This window comes from Mobula hypostoma, chromosome 4, assembly GCF_963921235.1.
Source record: "Mobula hypostoma chromosome 4, sMobHyp1.1, whole genome shotgun sequence".
Lineage (NCBI taxonomy): Eukaryota > Metazoa > Chordata > Chondrichthyes > Myliobatiformes > Myliobatidae > Mobula > Mobula hypostoma.
In genome coordinates, this window is record NC_086100.1 from 43,198,873 (window position 1) to 43,222,477 (window position 23,605).

Here is a 23,605-nt window from a genome sequence, read left to right on the forward strand (position 1 = left end):
TGATTGGGAGAGAGAATTTAAGATCAGTGTACTGATTGAAAAATAGGAAAAACTTCTTCAATTAGTTAATTCATCCTCTATATGTGCTAAACATGCGTTGATACAGTTTAAAGTAGTGCACAGGGCTCGTATGTCCAAAGATAAATTATCTCGTTATAACTCTTATATAAATCCAATATGTGATAGATGTCATTTCGAGATAGCTTCTTTAACTCACATGTTTTGGTTATGTCCTTTGTTGAAAAAATACTGGAAAGATATTTTTGATATTATCTCAACAGTTTTGAATAAAAACTTACAACCTCACCCAATTACTGCTATTTTTGGGTTACCAATGATAGAATCAAGTCATTTAACCTCTTCAGCTCGTCGGATGATTGCATTTCTTACATTAATAGCTAGAAGATCCATTTTGCCGAATTAGAAAGTGATTAATCCTCCTACCACATTTCATTGGTTTTCTCAAACTACGCTGTGTTTAAATTTGGAAAAAATTGGAAGTGTTGTTTATGATCCCTCTATTAAATTCGAAAAGACTTGGAGGCCATTTATTCAACATTTTCATATGATGTAATTTGACGTTTTCCAAACTTATTCTATTTCTTTGTAATATTGGTTGAGAGGAACGGAGTCGTCGACACTAAGGTTTTCTCTTTTCTCTTTTTTTTAATGATGTTACAAAACAGCCCATGTCTTTTTTTTAGTTTAGTTGATTAATTCTGTTTAGATTAGTTTTTATTTGGGGGGAGGTTATAATTTTTTTTTCCTTTTTCATGATTTTTTTTAGATATTTTTCTTTGTTTTATATTCATCTGTATCCTATATGATTGGGAGTTTTATTATTTAAGTGTCAACTGGCTTTATAATTACTTATGCTGATTATAACAATGTATTCCCAATAACTTTGTACCATTACCATGTTATGTTTATTTTTATGAAACTAATAAAAAGATTGAAAAAGAAAGATTGTGGTTGGGATGGCTTCGGTCACCAATGATCTTACTGGCCCTTTTTACACACCTGTCCTTGCAATCCATTGTGTAATTCATCGTCAACATCTCACAGCCAAAAACCTCAGCCAGCGACTTTTTACGAGCATGACTCTTGTAATATTTGTATATATCAACAACTTAAAGCTCATCCATTAAATAACAGAATATTTTGCTACTTATGCCAAGATAACGATGAAGAGTTTGAACTCTTGCTGCTTCAACCTGAAGTATGTTGGCTTTCAAAAGGCTGCTGCTCAAAATGTTTCTTTGATCTTTTTGACGCTGGTTGAATTTTTGCTCAAAGTCAACAAGAGCTTGGGAGACAAAATTGAACTTCTACATGGAGTTGTGGCACACCTAGCCGATCTGTACAACAAAATGAACATTCTAAATTATGAAACTGCATGGTGAGAATTTCAATTTAATCCAAACAAAATGTGCCATGCCCAATTTTATCAGGAAATTGGAAATGTATAAGCAGAACACAGGGAGAAGAATGTTCTCACAGTTTCCCTCCATGGAAAATATGGCACTCCCTTTCACTGCCTGTTGCTTCCACCTGCAGTCACTGAAGAAGGATTTTCAGAATTTGAACGATCTGGAAATTCCGGACTGAGTAATTTTAACCCATTTCTTTGCAAGGTGGAAGAACAGGAAGAGAGATTGCAAGAAGAAATTATCATTATTCAGAATGGTGAAGAAGCAAAAATGCTTTTCAAAATGTTGGCTTTGGTTGTATGTGGCTACGCTATCATGTGAAGTTTCCTGGTCTTTGGAGAAGAGCCAAATTGCTCTTCATTGTATTTCCCTCCTCATACCTTGTTGAAAGCGGGTTCAGTGCAGTGAACCACATACTCACAATAAGCAAAAACCGCATGGACATTGTTACACTGGGGACTTAAGGATTTTGCTGTCAAATCTTGAACCAAATATTTCAACTCTTGCTAAAAAAAACCCATCAAGCTCAACGATCACATTGATGTCAAAGGTACTGTGTAAACTAGGTTTAAAGACAAATTAAAATTGAAGCAGAATTATTTTTCTTATGTTGGCATATGGTAGAAATGTTTTTATACTTTGGGGGTGCTGGAATGTATATTGTGCTTAATATTGGCAAGTGTGAAGGCACTTCAGAGGGTGCTGAGCTAAAAAAGGTTGGGAAACATTGCTTCAACTGAACAAGATCCCCCATACTTTACAAGTAACCTTCTTCTCTATCAACAACATCTCCTAATTTTGTGGCATCCACAATCTTATTGCTTAAGTCTTGTGCATTTGCATCCAAATCTTTTATACAAGTGTAACACTCTCACCATGGCATGTAACAAACATGGCTCATTAGCTAACTCTGCTAACAGCCACGTGACTCAGTGGGGACAAAACCACCTTCCATAATCAACACACCTCTAGGGTTGGTATGATTCGGGTTCAACCAAACAAGAGCATCGGAATGTTCCAATGAGAGAATGAAAATTGTGGTGAATGCTGCGTGAATAGGGCCCCATCCCCATTCGCCACGAAATAACAGATGGTACACCAGCATACAATTACAGTGGAAGTATATTTACCAGTATTTCAAGTTGAACAAACTGTTTACAGAAAAAGAAAGGAGAAAAAGGGGCCCATTACAGTTAAAGCAGTCTAATTGTGCACATAAATATTGGAGCTCGTTTCCGTAGCAGTTGGGTGTATCACTTTACTCATGGCACTTAACTCCCATCGCCAGCCACAGATCGAATTTCCCTTGAAAAATGTCACGAACAAACTGGCTAACTCAGTATTGGCACTTCTTCCTTGAAACCATTTCTCTGCACAAAACATTACTAGCAACCCACATCAAAGTTGCTGGTGAACGCAGAAGGCCAGGCAGCATCTCTAGGAAGAGGTACAGTCGACGTTTCGGGCCGAGACCCTTCGTCAGGACTCATTACTAGCAATACTAGCAATAGGGTCTCTCCTTCGGGTGGGACCCTTCAAGCATCTTTCCGTGTGCTCTTCTCCACACCTCCTCATAAAAGACCCCAAACCAGACTAGTTCCTTCAGAAATCTGATCTTGCCCAGCTCTCTCGAAACTTCCCACTGGGCAAAATGTTACAAAATGTTACCAAAACAAACCCAATTGGCTGACACAACATTCCTATGTTGGGCAAACAGCTTCTCATCTTTGTGGAAGCCAAAACACTAGTCTATGAAGCTTAACTAACAGGACACACTACATTTGCAGAAAAACTATGAAAATAAAAATACCTCACAGCATAGCAGTAGAAATACAATAAAATATGTTCTTACCCAGGGCAATACACAAGTCATGGATAGCAAAGGTCCCCCAACACCAACTCTAGCAGCACACCACTAGTCTCTATTTCAAGACACAACCTTCAAACACTACCCTCCACTCCCTATCTCTGAGCCAATGTTCAATCCAGATTCAACAGACATTGGCTGGATTGGAGCATTTCAGTTATATGGAGGGACTGGATAAGTAAGGTTTTTTTTCACTGTAGGGAAGAGACTCTGGATAATCTGAAAGAGGGTATATAAAATAATGATGGGGATATATTGTAAAAATAAAACTGTTGTCCCTTGTGGGCTAGAGAATGAAGAATTTAGGAAAGAATTTAAGATCTAAGGCAGCTGGAGTCTGGAATGTTCTACCTGAAAAGGTGATGGAGGGCAGATACTCTCCTAACATTTAAGAAGCATGTTAACTACTACTTCAATACTAAGGCATAGAAGGCTACAAACCTAATATTTGTAATTTGGTTCAGTGTAAATAAGACATGCTGGGCTAAAGATGGGTTTGTTTCTGTGCCATTTGACCTATATATTTATTAGTTCATTGCTCTATGACCGCACAAAGAAGAAAATAAACAGCACCATCTAAAAGATTTATTAGCTTTAATACTGTCGCCCTACCATGGCCACCCCATGGTAAGACTGAATGAAGCTTTCTTTATTTTTTGCTAAATTCTCCATGTTTCTTCCATCGGTATCTTTGGACATGTACGTAGATTGACATTTAATATTGTCCGAGACGTTTTGGTGCCTTTTGAATGAATAAAGGATGTCATGCATCCTGTCTATTCCCAGTGACCTACACGTGCCCTGAATTTTTTTTTCCTCCTTTTGTTTTGTAGAGATGACGCGTATTGTGCAGCTGGACCTGGACTTGAAGTACATGTCTAACATCAGGGACCTGTTTGAAGAGTTTGACAAGTTCCAGTCGGGTGCTGTAATAGGTATTGCCAGAGAAATGCAGCCTGTTTACAGGTACTTGAATAATTGCTGGGTCCTCCAAACTTCGCCACAAGCTAAAGTGAAGGCTGAGGGCTGAAGAATTGATATCTTTAGCAAGGTCCTGATTGCCATTTTTGGATGACTTAAAGATGAATTAAATATTTCTTGAATCTATTTTATTTTGAAAAGTTTGTTTTTGCCAGAGGGCAACGTGGCTTTCGTTTTAGACTCTGCACCCCCTCAAACCACCCCCTAACTATTTTTCATTTCGCTTTAGTTAATGAAAACCCAAGATCTGTCCTACAGCTCTACTTTATATGTCTATATAAAAATGACCCCATTTTGTATGATTATTATGGGAAAATGTTGAAAAAATTATAAATTGAAATATTTGAGTGATCTCTCATATTTAAAAAAATCCTTCTCTAATTTTGACCTTAAGATCCTTTAAAATTCTTCTACAGTTTAAGAAACCACCACTACTTGTTGACTCTCTTTTAAGGACATAAATCTATGGAAACAAATTGGATGAATAATTTTAAACAAAATTAACAAATCATTTCTATGAAAGGAATTTGTAAATTCTCCCAAGGGCAAGGTGAGGGAGGTATTGTGATTTTGGCAAAAGCTTAGATCACATCTATTACCATAGCAACCCAGTGATGGAATACAATGCAATGCGTTGGCAGTAATGTGAATCTGATGCAGTTGTTTTGAAGAGCTTTAGTTAAAATGAAATGAGCAGAGGGAAATGTGGAGACTGTACTTCATTTATAGGTTATGGAATAATGGGGGTAGAATGAAAAATTTCATTACTGTCTTGCAAGCCAAAGTGTTGACATGATAGGTTGCAATAAATGTGCTGTAATGTAATACAGAATGTATTCTGAGAAGTAGCTAATTTTCTGTGCTGTTTATATTCAGAACCTCATAATGAAGCTGAGTGTATTTTCATGTTTCAGATTATCAGTAACCAGGTGAAGGGCAGGCCCATGAGAGTTGTAGAAAAGCAGAGAACTTAATGCATAATGCTGGTCGCATCGTCCACATACTTCTTCCTTGTTGTCAGACTTGTTTGGTTTTATTGGACTAACTCCCAGATACAGAGGATGTTTTCTATGGTACTTCATTTGGAAAGATTCAGCATGATTTTCAAGTGGGCTGGCTTTCTTTTGGAGATGGCTATCTCAGTCATTTCACTGAGCTGATCTGCCTGTACAGATCACATGTGCTGTGTGACTAAATCATAGGCTTCCAAGTTATTCAAGATTACTCCCAATTGTATAGCATGTTCTAATAGAATATGACTTGCAAAATCAGGCTCCATTAAAGCAGCAAAATAATTCAGAAATGTAACTAAGTATGGTTAGATTTGAAAATCAAGTTATTTGTTGTCAATGTTAAAGGGGGCCTGTGTTGCAATTCAGTTTTGACATGAAGGGAGCAATTTCTGTTGGGTAGGATGATCCAGTGCTACTGATGAGAGAATAACAAACAACTTGTTTTCAATCAGTAATTGTGTCCAACATCTTCTGTTTCTTCTGTATTTGTCAGCAAAGTTCAGTCTATATTGCAGGGTTATGCTGACTTTAGTGGACATTGTTAGACTTCACTTTTGTACAGTAAATTCATGCATTTTACCATTGCAAGATATCTACAGTAATTACTTCATAGCCAGAAATTGCACTGAATATTTTCCTCTGTTACTTCTGAAAATATCATAGAAAACTGGAATTTTAACATCGGCTATATTTAAAAGCTACTCTGGTTTACTTTCTTCCTAAGCTGATATTTTAAAAGTTAAATGCTCCTGATATGTATTGATAATTTAGAGTCACAGGTTCTTAAATTTCATTCAAAGCTGTTTCTGACATCCAAAGGATAATGCTGGATTTTAAACACTGAAGTTCTCCAACAGTGCTAGTGAGGCTAAACAATATTTGATGGCTATCAGATGATTTGAAAATGGTATGTATCAACCTCCATTAGTAAAATCAATAAATAAAGTCTAGTAATCCTACACTTTGAGATTTTCTTGGTGTCAGACTGGAGATTTTCTGGACCATTGAGCTAATTTTCATTTCTATTGTATGCTGGACAGTAGCATGACAACATTTCCACTGAATTAGACTGGTTTGTAAAATCATGGGAAATGGTAGTTTGAAGAGAGTCAGGGATAAAAAGGACCCTTTTGAGTTTAAAGAGCATATGGGGAGCAGGATCCTTGTAAGTTTAAAAGGAGTGCAGGAAAAGATGTTCCAGTGAGTTGAAAGGAGTGTGGGAAACAGAACCTGATGAGCCAGGACTTCTGAACAATTGGATACTGGGTTATTGGAGGTGTCTGTATAGATAATAATTTAGTAAGTTTCCACAGGATTCTAATTTTTATATAATGAGGCAGGATCATAGGGCTTGCTATGAGCTTCCTCACCATATGCAGGAGTAGGTTGGTGTGGAGTTGCTAAGAGTGAAATTAACTTGATCATTCTGTATATTTACAGCCATTTTACAAGAGAAGAAATTTGCGTATAAGCATATCAGTAAAATGGCACTGATTGGGAAAAACATATTTTGCTCGAGGGAGAAGTTGAGGTCAAGATCCCCTTTGGAATTAAAAAGGCAGAATGGATCTATCACAGTTCTGGTGATATTTTGTAATCCACCAGGTGGTGAGAGGGGACAAAGGATAACTGTGCTCAGAACTTCCTTTTTTCTTTCTTTATTAATCTTTTTATTGATTTAAAAAGAACATTAATACAAACAAGAGAATTATCTCAAATATATATATATATATCAATAACAATACAGACTGAGATTGAGATAGACATTATCAAAATCATACATATTATTAAGCTAGTATAAAATATATAATAAAAAAAGAAAACAACGATTCTCCTCTTATCAGTTCATGAAGAGGAAAGAAAAAAAAATTGAGTTTTAAACGAAGAGGGGAAAAAACCTACACTGTAAAAAAAAACAAAAAAAAAACTATGTTCAGAACTTCCTTCGTCAGAATGTTTTCCATCCAATAAGGAAGAAGACCTGTCTGTATCTGAAGTAAAGGAGGGATTATTTTAGTAGGATGAGAGAAATTTGGTCACGGTGAAGTGGAATCAAAAATTGGCAGGTTAAATTTTTATGTAACAATGTTAGACCCTCAAGGAAAAGATATTTTAAGCGTTGTCTAGGTAGATGCCCACATATGCAAAAGGTACGGAATGAAGGCTGGAGTTTCCCATACAACAAAGGAGAAAGGAATTTGATGAAACATAAGAGGCGTTTATGATGCGTGTCAGTTGAATAATTCAAGTGAGAACCAGGCTGAGTGTAAAATGAGAAGAGAGATTAAAAAGAAACAAACAGAGAATTTGGTAATAAAATGTTAATTCTCATGAAAAGGTACTGAAAACTCTTTCATTGGCATGTAAATCAAAAGTGGTTTGTAAAGGGAATAAAGCCAGTTAGCGAACAAAATATAATCTGTACAAAGGGAGTGGCCGTGACTTCAATATTTATAGATTGCTCCACATCAACCTTTATCAAAGAAGGAGGTGCTGGCAAAATCTTATTAAGGGCAGAGTTGGTGAGGGTAATGCAGGAAATTCAGATTAATGAAGAGAATGTTTATTGCTTAAACATGTCACCTGCTTCAGATGGAGCACTACAGCACAAAAACAGGCCCTTCAACCCATCTAGTCCGTTCCAACCTGATCTTCTGCCTAGCTCCACCCACCTGCACCCAGACAATACTTCCTCATTCAAATACTATCCAGACTTCTCTTTAGTGTCACAATTGAATTGCATCTACCTCTTCTAGCAGTTTGTTCCACGCCTGTGCCCAACTTTCCTCAGATTCCTCTTAAATGTTTTATCTTTTACCCTAAACCTATGACCTTTTGTTCTAGTCTCACCCAACCTGAAGGAAAAAACGTGCTTGCATTCAGACATCCATAATTTTGTATACCTCTATAAGATCTCCCCTCATTCCCCTGTGCTTCAGGGAGTAAAGTACTAACCTAGAGTCATAGAACACTATAGCACGGAAACATGCCCTTCAGCCCATCTCGTCTGTTCTGGACCATTAATCTGCCTAGTCCCATTGACCTGCACCTGTACCATAGCCCTCTATGCCCCTCTCACTCATGTACCTATCCAAATTTCTCTTAGGTGCTGAAATCCACCCCACATCCACCACTTGTGCTGGCAACTCATTCCACAACCTCTCACCACCCCCTGAGTGAAGAAATTCTCCCTCATCAAAGTTGCTGGTGAACGCAGCAGGCCAGGCAGCATCTCTAGGAAGAGGTACAGTTGACGTTTCAGGGCAAGACCCTTCGTCAGGACTAGATCTTCCTAGAGATGCTGCCTGTCTGCTGCGTTCACCAGCAACTTTGATGTGTGTTGCTTGAATTTCCAGCATCTGCAGAATTCCTGTTGTTTGCGAAATTCTCCCTCATGTTCCCCTTAAGCATTTCACCTTTCACCCTTGATGGATGACCTCTAGTTGTAGTCTCACTCAACCTCAGTGTAATGCGTCTACTTGCATTTACCCCATCTGTATCCCTCGTAATTTTGTAGACCTCCATAAAATCTCCTCTCAATCTTCTACGTACTAGGGATTAAAGTCCTAACCTATTCAATGTTTCCCTATAACTCGGGTCCTCGAGTCCCAACAACATCCTTGTAAATTTTCCCTGCACTCTTTCAATCTTATCGACATCTTTCTTGTGGGTAGGTCATCAAAAGCTGGACACAATATTCCAAATTCGGCCTCAGTAACGTCTTGTCCAACTTCAACATAACATCCCATCTCTTGTACTCAGTGCATTGATTTATGAAGGCCAATGGACAGAAAGCTTTACACAACTCTTATCTACCTGTGAAGCCACTTACAACGAATTATGAACCTCTATTCCCAGATCCCTCTGTCCTACTGCATTCCTCAATGCTCTCCTGCTCACCGTGTAAAACCTATCCTGGTTGGTCCTCCCAAAGTGGTCCTCCCACTTGTCTGCATTAAATTCCATCTGCCGTTTTTCCAGCTGGTCCAGATCTCAGTGCAAGTTTAGATAGTCTTCCTTGCTGTCCACTGCACCCCAATCTTGGTGTCATCGACAAATCTACTGATCCGGTTTACCACATTACCATCCAGATCGTTAGTAAAGATGACAAACAACAATGGACCTAGCACCAATCCAGCTGCAGCACTCCATTAGCAACAGGCCTCCAGTCAGAGAGGCAGCCCTTCATTAACGCTCTCTGACTTCTTCTGTGAGGCCAATGTCTGCCTCATCCTGAATATTAAGTGACTGAACCTTTTAGACCAACCTTCCATGTGGGGTCTTGTCAAAGGCCTTGCTAAAGCCCATGTAGACAACATCCAATGCCTTGCCTTCATTAACATTTCTGGTAACTTCTTGAAAAATTCTATAAGATTGGTTAGGTATGACTTGCCAAACACAAAGCCACATTGACCATCCTTAACCAGTCCCTGTCTATCCAAATACTTACATATCCAGTCCCTTAAAATACCTTCCGATAACTTTCCCATTACTGATGTCAGGCTCACTGGCCTATAATTTATTCTTAGAGCCTTTTAAAACAATGGAACAGTGTTAGCCAGCCTCCAGTCCTCTGGCACCTCACCATGGCTAAGGATGTTTAAATGTCTCTGCTAGGGCCCCTGCAATTTCTGCACTTGCCTTCCACGGGGTCCAAGAGAACACCTTGTCAGGCCCCAGGGATTTATCTACCCTAATTTGCCTCATGATAGCAAACACTCCTTTGTAAACTGTATTGGGCCCAAGACCTTGCTCCTGTATTGCCTCACTTCTCTAGACTCTGTGTCCATCTCCCAAGTAAATACAGATGCAAAACACCCATGTATGATCTCCCCCATCTCTTTTCAGCTCCACGATGAGATTACCGCTCTGATCTTCCAGAGGGCCAATTATCTAGCTTGCTAACCTTTCACTCTTAGTGTATCCATAGCAGCCCTTAAGATTCTCCTTCATAAGAATCCCAGATTAAAAACCTGCTAGCCTTTGCCAGAATGTTTAAACTGCGCAAGAAGTTGATCTTTCAGCAATGACCCAAAGCACACTGCCAGAGCAGCCATGGGGTAGTGTCAGATGAAGAGAATTGATGTCCTCGAGTGGCCCAGTCAGAGTCCTGACCTTAACCTGGTCGAACATCTCTGGCAAGGCCTCAAGATTGCAGCCCACTGCTGCTCCCTTGCCACTGGACTGCCCTGTTCAAATGGCTAGATGTTGTGTGGGAGACAGAGCTCCTATAAGGCAATAATAGTATCTGGTTGAACCCATTGGTCATTTTCAGACCCCACCCCTTCAAACTCCCTGTTCAAATTTGAGCCGTGGGTTTTCATGGTATCGAAGGAACCTTCCTCCCAGTCCCGGTCACTTGCTCCTTCCCCATACCACTGTGACGTGTCCCATCAGACAGTTGTTATTGAATGCGTTTCCTCAACCTTTTCAGGTAGAGCATTGCAAATCCCAGCCACTTGGTGCAAAAAAAGCAGTTTTGTCTCTTCACTTTGTAATGTGGATTGTATGGTGGCAGGAGGTAGATGAGGAGGTCAGTTACATAAGGGGTGGCACATTCAGAGGTATTGGTTATGTTGTTTGTTGAAAAGGATTCTGAGAAGAAAACGCTCTGATCTTTACACTTCCTGTATATTCTAAACAAATTAAAAGTTCTCAATAGTGTGTGTAATGACTTGCAGAACCAAGCTGTCATAAATCCATAGCACAAAATAATTGACCCTTCTGTTTTAAATTCCCAATGAAATATCACAGCTATTCGGGAAAATAGGTGCTATATAATGCTGAGCCTATAATAAATAACAGGCACAAAATCCACAGTGTATAGGAAGGAAATTTTAAAAGTTAGCTGAAGAAATTGTATGTGGTTCTGATGGTGAGTCAAATGGGGATGTGGGGAGAAGCTGATTATAGTAGAATGGATGTTAATGGCCAATCACTCGTGACATGGGAAGAGATGGAGTTGGGTGGAGAGGAAGGCTAGTTAATGGAGTGACATGAAATGAGGAGATGGGACCTGCTTAGTCAATATAAACCATGATTAATATAAAATATCTTGTCACTTCTACCTTGACAACTTGATTACCTCCAAGGAAAGTTTTATTGGACCATTCTTACACAATTTGCTCCTTTAGACAACCTTGTGAAACGACTGTGAAGCTCTTAAGTACGAGTTCACAAAAATACACCAGAAACATTGACCTGTTTGTCTGCCCTGTAATTAACACTGATCAAGGTTCAAAAGTACCTTGCTAGCTGTAAAACCTTTTGGTTCATTTGCAAGTGGAGTGTATAATGATTGTTGCCTTGTAAAATTTATGACTTAATAGATTTTTAAAAATTCTGCCCTCCTTTTATTTTGCATGGCTTTACTCCTAACTTAGGTGGATGAAACTTATAAAACATGTGACTTATTTTCATCACTGTGTGATAGTGTTGTCCTATTAATTGCTTGTAGAACACTGAAATCTTTCTATGTTCAAATTGGTTGCATTCTGCTGTTATTTATACTTTGCTTTGAAAATTATCCCCCCTCACTACACTTAGAAGGCTCATGACGGTTCATTGAGCAAATACCTGCTTTTGTTAAAGTATATTCCATAAATGTTAATTTTTTGGTAGATTATCAAATTATACAGCCCTGAGATGCAGTTACAAATGGGCTTGATCATGTCAAGTGTCCTGCTGCAAACAATGAAAGGTTTTGAGTAGTGGTTGTTGAAAGATGAAGCTTTGATTCAGAGATAATTACTGAAGATACGTGCTCACCACCCCGGAATCTGAATCAGGTTTATTATCTTGTTTATCATGATGTGAGATTTGTTGCTCTGCAAAGACAAGATGACTATAAATTACAAAATAAATAGTGCAAGAAAAAAAGGAAGAATTTGGTAGTTTGTGGGTTTTTGGACAGTTCGGAAATCTGACAGCAGAGAGGAAGAAGCTGTTTCTGCCTCTGAGTTTGGGTCTTATCCCTGATGTTAGCGATGAGAAGAGAGTGTGTCCAGATAGTTAACGCTCTCAGTGTGGAGAAGATTGTGCGTGTGTCTCAGACTATAACTCTCTGAGCAATCCGCATTGCTTGTATATGCTTTGGAGCTACACTTTTAAGTACAAGTACTGGAGCAGTTTCTACATTAACCCAGCATGAGTAACCCTCATAAAGCAGTGTCAGTTGGTACGTTGCTCTGGCAACAGTCTAAAATCCAACATCCACGATGACGGGTTTCAGTTTTTTCCAGGAGAACAGATAGTTTTAATAGCAGACAAAACTCCAGGAGGCTTAATAATGTCCTTCTATACTTAAAAAGAAACTTGAGGTATCCAGTGGATTCCAGATTATTGGACCACCGATTTATCAGGGCAGCTGCTTATTTGGGATAACGCTTAAAGAACAAATGCAAATCGAGAAATTAACCATGATTCCCTTCATTTATTTAGGACACTGTGACGTTTAATTGGAACAGGAGACTGTTGCTGAACAGTTTGTAACTAATGTCAGTTGCGTATACCAGCAGTCCCCAACCACTGGGCCGTGGACCGATACCGGGCCGCAAAGCATGTGCTACTGGGCCACGAGGAAACGATATGAGTCAGCTGCACCTTTCCTCATTCCCTGTCTTGCACTGTTGAACTTGAACATAGGGTTGCCAACTCTCCTGCATTTGCCGGGACATCCCGTATATTGGGCTAAATTGGTTTCTCCCATACGGGACTGCCCTTGTCCCGTATTTCCCCCACTAAGGTAGAGTGTTCCTATGAAACCTTTCATGCCGAAATGGTGTAAGGTGAAGAAGCGATTACCATTAATTTATATGGGAAAAATTTTTGAGCGTTCCCAGACCCAAAAAATAACCTACCAAACATACCAAATAACACATAAAACCTAAAATAACACTAACATATAGTAAAAGCAGAAATGTTATGATAAATACACAGCCAATGTAAAGTAGAAATAATGTATGTACAGTGTAGTCAGGAAGATTAAGCCAAAACCGATTTGTGGAAAGAAAAGTTGGCACGTACACGCATGCGCACGTCATGCTTTGTGCACACAGATGCCCGCGCAAGGCTTCATGGTCACGGTAGTCTTTCTCGGGGTAAACACAAGTGTCCCGTATTTGACTGCTACTTTTGTCCCTTATTTGGGAGTGAGAAAGTTGGCAACCCTAACTGTAAAAGACATGTTGAGGTGAGTTTAACCCTACTCGAACAAACCCCCCCCCCCCCACGGCCACCGGTCGGCCGGTCTGCGGTGCAAAAAAGGTTGGGGACCCCTGGCATATACTTGGGTGACTGTTAAACACCATACCGTGTTTAGAACGAGCAGTTTTTGAGAGGCGTCATTTGTGTGTATTCATGTTCAAAAAGCAGTGATTTTTGTCACTGATAGTTGGCAAGAAATAAGCAGTATGACAATTCAGAACTGCTTAGCTCACTGCGGTTTCGAGCATTCAGGCTTGCAGGTGCCGCAAATGGCTGGGAATGAAAATGAAACGATTTTACTGCTTCAGGTTAGGAACTACGAAGAATTTGAAGGATTCAGCACTCATCCTGAATGTTACAATGAAAATGAAGATTTGGAGGATGCAATTGTCGATGGCATTGTATGAAGGCTGTCCGTTATCGGCACTGAGTGTCTATGCTGAGATTTTGCTCATTTATCACCAATCAAAAGAACATGGCAGCGTACACTGGATGAATTCCTTCATCGAAAACTTAGGCATAAATTCAGAGTTTTATAATACTGTAGTAGTATTGGTAGTGCTCTAATTTATTCTGTATTTCATTCAAGTGCATAATTTGTTTCTCAAATAAACTACCGTTAACGTACAAATGGTAGTTTGTCTTTTTTTTATACCTTTTTAACTATTTCCATGAAACTTCAGCTAATTGGGGCAAAATATAGTGGTCCTGATGTGTCCCAATTAACTGGAATCCATATATTTTACTTGATAAGGGCTATTTTTAATGTTATGAATTGTTTCTTATGAATGAAGTTAGCATTCAACCAGCAGTTGTCCCTGTGGACCCAGCATGAGTAAAGAGTTGCTGCTTTGTACTCAGTAACACTGAGAAACTCTCATTCAGCTCTCTTACATCCTTGAGGTCTGAGAGCTGTCATCCTTGCAGGGCAATGGAGTTGTGGATATAGGCCAATGAGACCATGCTGACCATGTGCCCACCCAGCTAGTCCTGATTTCCTCCATTGGACCCCAATCCCGCCCTTCCATGTGCCTGTACAAGTGCTGTTGTATCTGCCTCAGACACTTCTTCGCCAGGTCGCTCCATATACTCACCACCCTTTGCAAAGGAAAAAGTTGCCCCTCAGATACTTTACCAATCTTTCCTCTCCCACCCTCCATCATGGCCAGTCATCTGAGTTATCTCATTGTCACGTTTGCTGGTGGTGGTGGAGATCTTCACCATCAAAGATGAGATAGCCTACAGAGAGGAGGTGGAAGAGCTTGAGGCCCTCATTGTCAACAGGGCAAAGGAGATGGTTATCGACTTCAGGAGAACTCTCATCACTCACACCTGCCTAGTACTGGAAACCACGAGCAGTTTCAAACTCCTGGGAGCACAGCCTCTCATGGTCCCAGAACACATTCTACACAATCAGGAAAGCACACCAACACCTCTATTTCCTGAGGAGGCTGGAGAGAGCTGGACTATACACATCCATACTCACAACCTTGTACAGATGCACAGTAGAGAGGAGCCTAACAAGCTGCATCTTGCATTGTACGGAAATTGCTCTGTGGCAGGCAGGAAGGCTCTACAACGAGTAGCCATAGCTACCCAACGCATCACTGGCACCAGCCCACCTGCCATCAAGGACATGCTGTATATACAGAAGGGTGCTGGAAAAAGGCCGACAGTATCATGAAGGATCCCACCCACCCTGCTCATGGACTGTGTGTCCCACTCCCATCAGGGAAGAGGGCAGCACCCATGCCAGGACCTCCAGACTCAAAAAGTTACCGTATGTATTTATATTTATTTTTTAAAACTATTGTGTCCTTCATCTTATTGTATCTTCTTGTGCTGAATCTGATCTGGATTAACAATTATTTTGTTCTCCTTTACACTTGTGTACTGGAAATGACGTTAAACAGTCTTGAATCTAGTTTTGGACTCCCCTATCCTGTAACCATCCAACTAAACTATACCCCTCATAATTTTAAATCACAATTTAATTTCTATGAGTTTGTCATTCATTCTACTATGCTCAAAGGAATAATAACCTAGTCTGCTCAGCCTCTTCCTGTGACTCAGGACTTTTAGTCCTGCTAACATCCTTATAGTTATTTTAAAAGACTCAAGGTTCAAAGTACATTTATTATCAAAGTATGTATGCAGTATACAACCTGAAATTTGTCTTCCTCACAGACAATTATGAAACAAAGAACCAGAGAACCCAACACATTCAAAGACAAACATCAAACATCAGCACCCCTCCCCGCACGTGCGAACGCCATTAAAAAAAAGAGCGAAAACACGAAATCAAAAAGCATATTTCAGTTCAGCTCAGTGTTCATTATCGGCAGGCTGCCCTGATTTTAAAAAAATCGCCCAAAAGCAGTAACAAAAAAGGGTGACTATTATACATTCTTCCCAGTGTGACACTGCCTGACCAAGGTAGTTCACTTTTAACATCCTTTCAAGTTGCTCAGTTTGGCAGATATTAAGGAAGAAAATAGATGCTGGCCTTTTCAGTGCTATCCAGTATGAGTATAGATTACATAATCACTGTGCTTCCTTGCATAGTCATTTGGCCATCTCCAGGCTCTATTAGTTTAGTCTTGTACACTTGCATGTAGCACTATTCGAAGCCTAATGGGCGGAATTAACTCCCCTGGTGATAGGAAATAAGCCTTAAAAAGATGACTGATTACTCGAACAGCCTTAAATATACTTTATAACAAAAGGGAGGGAAAGTACATCTGTTGCTTCGCCAACCTGGAACATAGTTCACCCTTTTCTCCTGACTCCAGCAGTCAGGTTCATGACGAGTTCCATCCTTTAGTTAGTAACTCAGATGTTTGGTTTCATTGAGGATAGGTGACTTCTGTGAGTTGTCTTTCCAAATAATCCTTGCTGAGGGGTGAGGCGGGGGGAGGGGGCAGTCTTCATTAAAAAATCCTTTGGTTGGGCCGGCTGCTGGCGCAGAGGTTCCCAGGTTCGAAGCTAGTCGGGTCCGCTCCCGAGTACACTGCCATCCATGGCCGGGCTGAGTGGCAACTCGACCTTGTAAATAAAGGGAAAAATATTGCGAAAATGTCTGTGTGAGGAGTGGCTGGCCACACAGTCTCTCTCTCTCGCTCCGCACCTTGTAAAAAGCCATGAAAAAGACATCATCACGGACGCACGCAGGCGCATATGCACAGACTCGCATGCAGGCACATGCCAAAAAAAAGAACAATCCTGTGGTCAATAGTTAGAAGTCAGCTGTCTTCATCCTGCATGTTTGTCCCTATCAGAGGGATACTAGAGGCCCTGGTAGTCATATGTCACCTCTCCCAGTGCTGCTATTCTCCTTACTGCTGTACATGTGATCTCGTGTTGTTGCACGTTCCATGCAGCCTGAATCTGCAAGCTTCCTGTTGTGATCCTTAACCAGAACTGGGTCATTTTGATAACTGTTTGATGTGATTGTTGTACACAAACCATCCAATAGAGGGAGCAGTTGCATCAGAATTTAAATTTCCACTGTTTTCTGCTGTGCTCAGCTCACTGTTGGTAGGTATACGATCTAAATTTTTTCCAGTGTGCTGGAATTGTGGAGATAACAGAGCTGCTTAATTTTCAAGATGTCAACATGTATCTCAATTATATTCTCAAGTTTTTTGGGGTATTATTACTGTCACTGTATTTAAAAGAACTTCTTTTTATTGCAAGAATTGCTGTCTAGAGCAATGATTGTTCATTTTGTTCAGACTCCAGCAAAGCAGGCTTCTGTTTTTATGGATTCTTTGGCCTCATCGACAATCCACTCTGCAGACCAAGCCTCCAATGTGCCTGTTTGTTGTGCACCACAGCTGTTTCCTTGAATGCTGGAACCTACATGTGGAGAAGACAATGGAAACATGCAAGGCCATTGTACACAATTTAAACGTGACAGGCTGACCGTCACAATTTCTGCAACATGTCGCTTCAAAGCAGAATGATATTTTTACATTTTTTGAAGATGCAAAAATTCTACAATCCTGGCAATTATCCAATCGTTGGTCCACTCATGTAGTTTTTTTACTGCTGGAAGGACTAAGCAATCACCTTTCATTGGTTGACAGGCATTATCTGCCATGATCCACATAATGGGAATAATTGTATGAATACTTAGAGATGCATAAGATTCATTAGTCACCCTATCAGTGTCCTACAGTGACCCTCTATTTTTCACTTGATGAAGAAGCCAATGTTTTCGTAGGGTAAAACTGTAGCCACCCAAATAAAGGAATAGAGAGTTGCTTCACACTTGCCAGTAAGACCAACACTCGTATCAAGCTTGCTGCCTCATGTATTGGGGGTGGGGGTGGGGGAACATGACCATCTTATTAAAAATCATGAACAAAGGTTGAACAGTTTTTATGTCTGCAGTTTACACCATGTACTTGATAATCAAAAGGCAAGACAGAAACACCTTCACAAAAGCTTGGCAAAGTGCAAATTAGTGTGTGTGTCCATTCTCCTCAATCAGGCACAGTGACACCAAGAATGTATTATACAGTTAATAAACAGAGGGAATAGGAGCAGATGCCCCAAGTTTAGATGACAAAAATTGCATGCGTGAGAAGGCATTTGAAATTGGTCATGGCCAATGGAAAGCCATGGGTAAATGGTAGGAACAAATGATGTTGTTATTTCTAGAGAATCAAATAACTCCATCAATTTGCGAGGAGAATGTATCAGAAGCAAGCAGTTTCTCATCTACTTAATTATGAAGCACACATTTGTAATCACTGTGGTAGAGCACACAAATCCCAGAGTGGACGACTTGGTCAATTAGGCATTACAAGCCATCTGTTTCTTTGGTTTTAGTTCCCCATCGTTTCTGGTAGATGAAACAATGTCAACAAAGTTTATAGGTTCAGGGAGGAAAGTCGAGAGGCAGTAGACAGTAGAGGAATTACAACCACAAAACAAAGTAAAAGACTTTTTCACTCAGAGTGGTGTGGGTGGGTGTGGAATAAGCTGCCAATTGAAGTCATGGACTGTAGTCTTTTCCATAGATGCTGACTGGCCTGCTGAGTTCCTCCAGCATTTTGTGTGCATTGTCATGGATGTGGATTCAATTTCAATAGGCATGGAGGGCTATTGTACAGGTGTGGGTTGATGGGACTAGGCAGAAAAACATTTTGGGACAGTCTAGATGGGCCATGAGGCCTGTTTCTGTGCTTTAGTGCTCTATGACTCCAGGAGGATAACTCTCCCAATTTGTGCCAGTTTCCTAATTAAAGGAAGACACTAAAGGACTTTGACACAGGTATGCCACTTAGGAATGTATTCTTCGGAGCAATTGGTACGAAAGGCTTTGTTCCTCACTGACAATGCCAGGACTTCCCCAACCACTGTCAGCAATGAAAGGGGTACAGCGATGTTATTGAATTATGGAGTGAGTTTTATTTGCAGGTTTGTTATTAATATTACGGCTATCAAGAAGGTGCAGAGCAAGCAGAGTACAAGGTCAGTGATTAGGTCAGACTGAGAGATCAAGAATCTACCTTTATCTTATAAGAGGTCTGTTCAAGAATCTTCTCACAGTGGAATAGAAGCTGTGCTTGAATCTTCTCACAGTGAGACAGATGGTGGGGTGCCTTCTCAAGTTTTTGTATCATCTGCATGGTGGAAGAGGGGGGAAAAGAGAGAGTGATTGGGGGGGGGGGAGGGGAGGGCTCCTTGATTATGTTAGCTGCTTTCCCAAGGCATGGGAAGGATCAGAATCAATGTAAGGTTTTTATTTGTGTGTTAGGCTGGGCTGGGATCACAACTTTTTGCAATCGTGGGGGACAATGTGCTGAGATTGCCTTTGAGGCTGATGGTTAGGTTGGAGCCACATCGTGTTCTGATGCAGAGCTCAGGGCTGCACCATTGCTGAGGAAGGCAAGGCTGCTGCTTGTGTTGTCAATACCCTCCAGTCTCTCACTTCCTCTCTGACATATCTGAAGCTACTGACTCCTCTCTTTGCTTGGCTGAACTGCTCTCCAGTATGGGAACCACCGAGGAGGCTGTTAATATTGCGACATCCCTGGGCTGGGGGAGGTGTGTAGCCAGGCAGAGAGGGGAATGCATTCTCCTTTTGTTGTATGTGATATGTTTTTCTGATCTTTAACGACGAGTTGTAATTCAAAAGTCTTTTGCCTTAGTAGTGAGCTTTAGGGACCTCCCAAGTTTGTTCATTAGCCTTCAATCTTCTTCATTACTTTTGAAGGTTCAGTGTCACTTTGAATCAGTTTAAGTTCTTTGAAAAACATTCGGATAGCTAAGCCCTGGGGCTGAACAGGATATACTCCAGGTTACTACAGGAAGTGTGGGAAGAGATTTCTGTGCCTTTGGCAACAATCTTTGCAATCTCCTGACCACAGGGGTAGTATCAGAAATTTCTTTGTTCAAGAAACTTAATAGGGATAATCCTGGAAATTATAGACCTTTGAGCCTTATGTCAGTGGGGGCAAACTATGGGAGAGGGTTCATAGAGACAGGATTTACACACATTTGGAGAAGCATAGTCTGATTAGGGCTAGCCTGTGTCGCTTTGTGAGAGGAGATCGTGCATCATGAACTTGATTTGAAAGGTGATAAAACAAATTGATGAAGGTAGAGCAGTGGATGTGGGATTTAATAAGGTGTTTGACAACATTCCCCATGATAGGTTCATTGAGAAATTTCAGATACATGGGATCGAGGGAAACCTGGCTGTGTGGATTCAGAATTGACATGCACATGGGAGGTAGGTGGTGATAGTAGATGGAGCATATGCTGTCTGGAGATCAGTGACCAGCCGTGATCCACAGGGATCTGTTCTGAGAACCCCTGCTCCCTGTGATTTTTGTAAATGATGTAGATGAGGGAGAGGAAGAGTGGGTTAGTCAGTTTGCAGATGGCACGAAGGTTGGTGATATTGTGGGTAGTGTGGCATAGAGTTGTTGAAGATAACAATGGGACATTGAAAGGACAGACAAGAGAAATCCACAGATGCTGGAAATCTAAGCAATAAACCCCAAATGCTGGAGGAACTCAGCAGACCAGGCTGCATCTACAGAAAAGAGTAAACAGTTAACGTTTTGGGCCAAGACCCTTCATCAGGACTGGAGAAGTCAGAGTTACTCTGACTTCTTACCTTTTTTTCTCCAGTGCTGATGAAGGGTCTCAGCCTGAAATGTCGACTGTTTACTCTTTTCCATAGAAGCTGCCGGGACAGTGATAGGATGCAGAGCTGGGCTGAGAAGTGGCAAGAAGCTGCTCGTTGGGAAAGGCCTTAGCTGAGAAGCATTGGGAAGCTGCTTGTTGGTGTAGAGATATGATTATTGCTTTAGGATGAGCTTGGGCAGATGTGTGAGAGTTCCCAGGTTCAAATCCCAGCTGTTTTAAGTCAAAATCACAGAAATGCGTCACACATTTTTCAGACCTCACTTGGAGTATTGTGTTCAGTTCTGGTCTCCTCATTACAGGAAAGATGAGAAACAGTGCAGAGGAGATTTACCAGGATACTGAGTGGACTAGAGAGCATGTCTTATGAGGACAGGTTGAGTGAGGTAGGGCTATTCACTTGGGAGTGAAGGAGGATGAGTAGTGACTTGATAGAGGTGTCCAAGATAAGATGCATAGATAAGGAGGACAGCCAGACACTTTTTCCCAGGCCAAGCATAGCTTAATATGAGGGACATAATTTTATAGTTGTAGGAAAGTATAGGAGTGAATGTTAGAGGTACTGGGATAGAGACAGTGCTGGGAGCGTGGAATTCACTGCTAGGGGTGCTGGTAGAGGTAGATACTTTAGGACAATTTGAGACCCTTTGATGGGCTCATGGAAGCAAGAATAAAAGGGGGCTGCAGGGGAGAAAAGGTTAGATTGATGTCAGAGCAAGAAAAAGGTCAGCAAAAATTGTAGCTGAATTGTACTGCTCTATGTTCCAAGTTCCCCTGTGGACTTGGACATTTCTGCAAAATCTCTTTGTAATATGCATTTCTGAATTGGTTGGTGAGAAGCTATGCAATGTTTGCAACTGAGCCAAGCTGGAATACTTGAGATGGTGCCAAAGTTGGAAAGTGTGTTGAATTGGATGAATGAGTTTTAAGAGTCACACAGAGTTGAAAAAAAGATTGTTAAATTTAATGTGGATGCCTAAAATGTGCTGTGGAAATTTGAGAATGAATGACAAATCCACTCAACAATGTCAAAATGGTTCAGATGATTTTGAAAACCAACAAAAGACCATGAGATATAGGAGCAGAATTAGGCCTTTTGGCCTATTGAGTCTGCTCCGCCATTTAATTGCAATTGTTCCCTTTACCTTCTCAGCTCCAATCTCCTGCCTTCTCCCCACCCCCCTATATCCCTTCGTGCCCTGACCAGTCAAGAATCTGTCAACCACTGTCTCAAATATACATAAAGACTTGGCCTCCACAGCTGCCTGTGGCAACAAATTCCACAGATACACCACTCTCTGGCTAAAGAAATTCCTCCTCAACTCAGTTTTAAAAAGATGCCCCTCTATGTTGAGGCTCTGTCCTCTGGGCTTAGACACTCTCTCCATAGGACACATCCTCTCATAGTTTTCAATTAGGTCACCCTTCATTCTTCTGAATTCTAGTGAATACAGGCCCAGAGCCATCAAACACTCTTCATACGAGAAGCCGCTAAATCCTGGAATCATTTCCCTGAACCTCCTTTGAACTCTTTCTAGTTTCAGCGCATCCTTTCTAAGACGAGGGGCCCAAAACTGCACACGTTACTCCAAGTGAGGCCTGAACAGTGGCCTATAAGGTCGACATATCTACTGGACGTCTTGACGGTTTTTTAAAAAATGATCTTTAATAAAAGTAAAATATGATCTTTAAAAAGTTTTACATATCCACTGTTTAAGATGTCCTGTGCAGACTGACAGCAGCAAAGGCAGTGGTTTGCACTGTCATAACCAAGCTAAGTAATATTCTAGTCAGTTGTGTGCATCCAATGAACTTGCAAAGAGTTTGGTGCTGCCTTCAACCTAGGAACTACAGATGATGCAGAATCTTCACCTGAAAATTGCAACAGCTGCTTCCCTGTTATTTAAGTTGTGAACAGCTCGTAACTAGGTCAAAGAGTTGAAATATTTCAACTTGTGCGTTGTATATTAAAATAGTAGCAGCTGCTTTTCAATTGATTTCAGTGAAATCTGAAGCTAATGTAAACTGCACTGTGGTTGACCTGTAATTTGTTTGTGTTCTTGCACTTGACCTCTAAGAAAACTGGCCACAAACAGATCTTTGTGGCACTACACAGAAAATACACAAAGCTCAGCAAGCCGGACAGCATCTATGAAGGGGAATAAACAGTCGATGTTTCAGACTGAGTCCCTTCATGAGATGGCTGCCGTGCAGATTTTCCCTATCTGATGTTGATTCAAGCGGATGTTGTCAGAAAGGCCGAGTGGAACCAAAGAAGGAAACCCAGGAAGAGAAATGTTTAATCTTTCAGTAACATTTTAAAATATTTTGCAGATTGCTAGATAACTATTAGAACATAATCATATGCCTAAAATAGAAATTGAACTGTAAATAACTTACAAAAATATTCTGTAATATTTGTTGTACTTTGGAATATTTATGAGAAAGAACTGCAATCTATTTGTTGCGTGAACTGTATGGCGTGGTGTAGGGAAGTACTGGATCATTGGCAGCAACTTTGGGAAATCCCTGTTCCCAGCTTTGTAGTGCACTGCTGGTGAGTGTATATGGTTTCACCCTCTTTACCACTGCAGAGTCCACCTGCTGATCTGTCTTAGTTCAGATGACATAGATATAGCTAAATATGGAACCAGCTGCAGATCAAATAGTTTTAACCACATCTAATTAGCTCAGTTTACACATATCCTTTTTTTATAAATGACGGTTAGCAAGTTTGACACTTCCAAATTGTTGTAAATTTCTTTGAAACATAAATATAGATGTGTACCTATAATGATGTATTTCTCATCTTAAGGACGGATGTTATTTTGATTATTTTCACGCATTTATTGCTTGTTGTTCTTGTTTTTCCATTATCCATGATTTTCTTTATTTAAAGATTTGTCTTTCAGGAAAATGGCTATACAACATTTTGAAAGAATAGT

At 40.5% G+C, this 23,605-nt stretch overlaps 1 protein-coding gene across 1 annotated transcript in view; it reads left to right on the forward strand.

The window, feature by feature from the left end:
- xxylt1 (xyloside xylosyltransferase 1) overlaps positions 1-23,605 on the forward strand; it is a 175,292-nt gene that overhangs the window by 78,667 nt on the left and 73,020 nt on the right. The window contains exon 3 of the mRNA XM_063044860.1: positions 4,131-4,263. Coding sequence (XP_062900930.1) covers positions 4,131-4,263 — 133 coding nt within the window. The remainder of the gene's footprint in view (positions 1-4,130; positions 4,264-23,605) is intronic.